The following is a 5,754-nucleotide window of genomic DNA, read 5'->3' on the forward strand; positions in this document are numbered from 1 at the left end:
ATTACACCAGGGGAGATTCAGGTTGGACATCAGGAAGAATTTCTCCCAGAAAAGGTGATTAGACATTAGAATGGGCCCAGCGACTGGAGGATACCGTGATACCGTCTTAAATTACACGAGGGGAGGTTCAGGAAGAATTTCTCCCAGAAAAGGTGATTAGACATTAGAATGGGTTGAGGAGGGAAGGGGTGAAGTCGCTTTCCTTGGATGTGTTTAGGACTGGGCACGGCACTTAGTGCGCCGGTGTAAGTGACGCGGCGGCGTTCATTCCACGGAACGCACTCGGTGACCGGAGGTGTTTCCCGGCCTCCCCGCTGCCGCCACCCCGTCACGGCGCCCTTCGCTCCCGCCCTCACGGCCCGGCCGGCCCGGCCCCGCCCACCGCCCCGTCACCGCCTCAGGGCGCCGCGCGACCCTTGCTTCCACTTGCGCCGTGCGCATGCGCCCGCAACACCCGCGCCCCTCGGCTGCGCGCCCCCTCCGCAGCACAGCGACGTCTGACGTCACTTCGCCGCGATTGGAGGGAAGAGGGGGCAGGAAGGAAGGAAGTCCGGGGGCCCGCCGGTCGCAACCTACCCCACTAGCCGCCGGCGGCGTGACGTCAGCTGATTGTCACCAATCAGCACTGCAGAGGCCGGCGTCTGATTGGCTGTCGCGGCGGAAAGGCGGGCGGCGGGCGCGGGCGGGGTTGGTTGCGGCGGTGCCGGGTTACATAGGGCGGAGCACGGCGTGTCCTTGGGCGCAGACGGAGCGGGAGGTGCCGGCGGCGCGGTCACCGTGTCTGAGGGCGCAGCGGGGCAGCAGGTGCGGCTGGGCCCCGGCGGTGGCGGCGGCGGGCAGGGACGTGGGGCGGGCGGGCGTCGCTCTCCGCCGTCCCGAGCGCCGTTCCCGGGGCCGCGGCCTGGGTAGAGCCGGAGCCGGGCGGCGCGGGCGGCCTTGGGCCCTCCCGCCTCCTCAGGCGTGGCGGCCGGCGGGACCCCGGGGTCATCCCGGGTCACGGTGACAGCCCGGTGCCCGCCGCCCTCCGGCCCTGCCCGGGAGCGTGGCGGGTGCGCTTATTCAGCTGCAGAGGAAAAGCCTGCCGAGAGTCCTCTGCTTTTACACGAGGTCGTTCACGACTAGGAAACTCCAGTTACAGCTGTACAAGTTATATCAAATTTGTTCTTCAGAAATTGTCGCTGTACCCTTTAAATGCTGTGGGGCAATTATCTTATTCGAGGGAAGGTTTTTCCTGCCCTTCAAGCAGGAAAACCTATGTATCACCTTGATACCCTTAGGGTTGTTTCATGCTTCCATATTAATCTTCAAGCCCAGGAGCTGTGGCTTGAGGGTAGACAGTGTGCTGGAGCATTGCCAGATTCACGTGCTGCACATGGTGGTTTTGTAAACCTGCAGGACGCTTTTTAGAGTTTCAGCTCAGCTAGTGACCTTGAAGTTGCAATACTGACCTCTGTGTGTGTTCTTGGTCTAGTACTGACAATGGGAGACGTCGAGAAAGGCAAGAAGATCTTTGTCCAGAAATGCTCCCAGTGCCACACGGTTGAAAAGGGAGGCAAGCATAAGACTGGACCCAACTTGAACGGCCTGTTCGGACGCAAGACTGGGCAAGCCGAAGGTTTCTCTTACACGGATGCTAATAAGAACAAAGGTAAACTTAAAGCTGCCCTTAAGGGACAAAAATACTCAGTTCTTGGTGATAATTATAAAAAACTGAGCAGAGGACAAGAATGCAAGTGTTTACTATTTTGAATTTATTAACTCTTTTGTTTGTTGTTTTTTTTTTTTACCTTTCTTTAGGTATCACCTGGGGTGAGGATACTCTGATGGAGTATTTGGAAAACCCAAAGAAGTATATTCCTGGAACAAAGATGATTTTTGCGGGTATTAAGAAGAAGGGCGAGAGAGCAGACTTAATAGCATACCTCAAAGTTGCCACTGCAAAGTAAAAGTTATCTGCTGCCTTATTTATTTCACAAAGGAGATGGCAATGGAAATGTCTGTGATGAGATTGGTTTTTAAACTTTCTATTTTTACATGTGCTGTGTCTAACCTTAAAATCACCCATCAAATAACTTTGCTCTTGGTGGGTCACTGGAGTACACACTTGTTTGGCAGCCATTAACTTAACAAAGACTATGTAATTGGGTTCAGTCATCCTTGATCATAAAAATTAAAAGAAAATAAATAAACATTTCCTGCCTCTTCATTGTTTAAAAAAGTATGTAAATAATCAAATGAGTAATCATCAGCAGCGTAATAGCTTTGACAGCTCAGCTCTTTAACATCAAAAAGCAGGGTCCTTTTTGGCATCTTCTGCCATTCGTCTGTTACATTAACAACAAAAAACAAAGGCTATTGAAAAAAACAAAAACTAATCCCAGTATAATATTTTTCTAAATTTAATCAGTGCTAGGTGTTGCAATATGTATTAATCTGTCTAAAGCTTGTGATGAACAGGAATTTCATCTGATTTAAGTACTATTTGTGAACTGCCAGTTGTGCCCAGCCACTTGTCTTTTATCTAGGGGAAGCATGTTACCTAATTCATTCAGACTGTGACAGCTGCATGCACCTGTGGAGTACAACTCCCCTTCAGAAACATCTCCAGTTTTGATGTGTTACTGGTGCCCTTGGCTCAGTAAATCTACTGATAACAGCCATTCTTAGTGTAAGAGAAAGCATCCTGTTCTGGGAGTACAGCTGCTAGTGGCCAAGCTGAGAGTTACTTAATCTTCTAAATTCAGCAGAAACATTCACCTAAAATTCATTGGTACAGGAAGTTTCAGGTGAAGGGGTGCAGGAATGAATGTGCTGGCAGACTAAAAGACAGAATCAAGCAGTCTTCCACTGTGCTGGCTGTAGCCACCATCGTTACTTCTGAAGGTTCTGTTTCGCACATTGTAAAGCAGTATTTTTAATGTTTTACCTGCATTTTTTCATACTAGGTTGTTCAGAAGAATGTATTTACTGTGTACCAACAGTAAGGCATAATTTGGAGCAATCAATACTGTAAATTAAAAAAAATTAAAAGTCTTGCTTGCTGTATGTGTATGAAATTAAGTGAAAAACAGTGGGAATGCAGGGCAAAGTTGCATGCCCAGATTTACATCATTAGGAAACAAGACAAAAAAAAAGCTCCATGTGGAAAAAGGTAAATTGTAATTGAATTGGTGGGGGAATTATAAATGTGCCAAAGTTACTATTTTCCACCAGAGCCAGCAAAGCTCTTTCAGGGATGTGCTGTTTAACAGCATTTGCTGAATGGGAGAAAGTTCAAGGTAACTGAAAAGTTGTAGCTGTGCTGTAGGATGGGCTGCATTTGATTTATATGGAGTAGTATACTCAATAATGGAATGGCAAAGTGCTTTACTCAGAGTAAATGAGTGAAAAGAACTAAGATTACTGACAGTGGTCTCAGTGATTGCTGTCATATGTGTTGTGATTACTTTTTCTTTCCACACTAACCTGCAAACAGTATTTCTTGCAGTTATGGATACACTATAAAACAACAGTTTTTGTACTAAAATCTTGTTAACAGAAACCTTCAAATCCTAGTATTTATTACTGTTCCAATTTCTGTAAGGGATGTTTGTCATAGCAGTTTTTTGGTTATGCAGAACTGAGGCTTTTTCCATGCCAAAATCCTGATAGAGCAGTTGTAGATACAGAATGTAACTGTACCCAGCTCTGCAGTCTTCTGGGATGATGGTGAAGAGAGAGAGTTGTGACACTTCATTCTGTTAGCCTTTACGAAAGAAGACTGTGACCTCCAAGCTGCTCTTCTTTACAGTTCATTTCTTCTCTAGATCAGTTAGGAAGGAGGCTTTTTCAGTAAAGTGTGGTAATTTCTGCACAGATTACAATTTGCAACGAGTTACCCATCAGAAAAACTGAAAGAGGAAGCAAAGTTATGCTTTGCCCAAAGTAAGCAGAGGACACAATTTAGCTTTGGTCTTCTGTCTACAAAGACAAATGTTACTTCTACGTAATGCTGAAGACTGAGAAAATTTAATTCTAGATGCAGCATGCATCCTTGATAACATGTTAGGGAGAAGACCATTCAGACCTTTAAAATTTCATCTTTCCATGTATACAGCCCTAGACTGCAATGGCTTAAAAATTTTGTAGAAGGTAATGAGCAGCCATTTGCTACTGGAGAAACACAGTACTATGGTGTTTTTACTAATGGGTAAGCAAAGAATATTGGAAGGAGGTTAGATTATCACTTAAATAAGTGTTAATGCAAGGGCTTGCTTGGGTGGGTCTTTGCAGGGTGGGAAGGAGGCATCATGATCAGTTAGATAATCAAGCTTTAGTTCTTTCTTAGTTTATATTACACAACAGAGGCGTGGGGTTTGCCTTTGTTTTATGAAGTACCAAGTTTAGTGGTTTTCATTCTGACGGTGATACCAGTCTAGACACTTGGTATTTCAGTAGTTCCTTTACAGTTACCAGTTAGGGAATCAAGCACCACTGCCAAACATTGCACCATCCTGTAAAAATTGTGCTTGGCTACCAGTTCACAGTTTTGCTTGGGCATGCCTTTGAAACTGATCTTGTGATATTTTCACGTGTAGTTATGCAAATGAATGAAGATGGTTAATGACTAGAGAGAACAGTGAAATCCAAAAGCACACCTTTCACAGTGTGGCTTCCAAATAAGTAGGATACTTACAAAGTTACAAAACTTATTAGTTGTACATCCAATTGATATTTAGTGATACAGAGGAGCTGTCTTGTTTCCTTAGTCTTACAACAATTCAAGTGTAACCCCTCTACAACCAGCTTGGGAAAGTTCCATTTGTTGCAGCCTGTAAATCATTGCTTCAGATAAAGATCTTCATTTTGATAGATTTAGTCTTGTATGGGATGATGTAATGCTTTCCTTTTTTTGGTATAAAATATACCATCAGTTTCTAAAAGATATGTGGTACACTATCCTCCTGTTCACAGCGGACAACAAAACCAGCTAATAGGTAATAATTAGATATTCTAGTCTGTCACATATATCAAACCCATTGGAGCACACACATTTACCTCTATAGTAAGCCTTGTAATTTGCCTTTATCCAAAACACATCCTGAAATCTCATCTAGGGCTAAAGGCAACAGAAGTCTGTATTACTACATACAGGTTGAGTTGAACCATTTCAAACTGATGTCCTGAAAACCAGGTTGTTCTGGGAGGTGGGCAGCCCAGAGCTAGCAGTAGGATGTGTTAACCCTGGGAAAGAGTATGAAATCCTGCCCCTTCCCAGTGCTGAGTCAGGACTCCAGGTAGCTGTCCCTCTGCTCTTGATTTAGAGCTTGCATGTGAATACTTGCATGCTTTTTTCCAGGATTGTTCTTGTGATCTGAAATACAGAAAATGTGATGGTCACCTTCTGAATGACTGCTTTCAGTTTAGAGGTCAGTGTCACAGGAGGTAAAAGAAGTGGGTGGTGTTTGCTTCTGTAACACCTTTCAGATGCACATCCTCAGTTTCCAGAAGGCTGCAATAACCAACAAACTGAACCTGTGTTCTGGGAAGAAGATGCTCTATGCCTCTGTTGAAGCTGTCATTATGCAAAAGGAAAGCCAAAAAAAAATTAGCAAAAGAGGAACTAACTATAGCGCATTGTTCAAAACACATACCTGGGAGCAGGGGAGGTGTGTTCTCCACAGGTTATTTATGCATTTAATTTTAAACAGCCTTGGATAAAAATAAACCTGTCAGTGGAGATCAGAAGTCATTACTCTGCTGGTTTTACATCTC

At 44.8% G+C, this 5,754-nt stretch overlaps 1 protein-coding gene across 1 annotated transcript; it reads left to right on the forward strand.

The window, feature by feature from the left end:
- Positions 1-670: 670 nt before the first annotated feature.
- Positions 671-3,033, forward strand: LOC120502253 (cytochrome c). The gene is made up of 3 exons (XM_039709504.1): positions 671-804; positions 1,472-1,648; positions 1,798-3,033. The coding sequence occupies exons 2-3, from the start codon at positions 1,480-1,482 to the stop codon at positions 1,944-1,946; spliced, it is 318 nt and encodes a 105-aa protein (XP_039565438.1). The 5' UTR covers positions 671-804; positions 1,472-1,479; the 3' UTR covers positions 1,947-3,033.
- Positions 3,034-5,754: the final 2,721 nt, after the last annotated feature.

Source organism: Passer montanus, unplaced genomic scaffold (genome assembly GCF_014805655.1).
Source record: "Passer montanus isolate IOZ18808 unplaced genomic scaffold, ASM1480565v1 scaffold10, whole genome shotgun sequence".
NCBI lineage: Eukaryota > Metazoa > Chordata > Aves > Passeriformes > Passeridae > Passer > Passer montanus.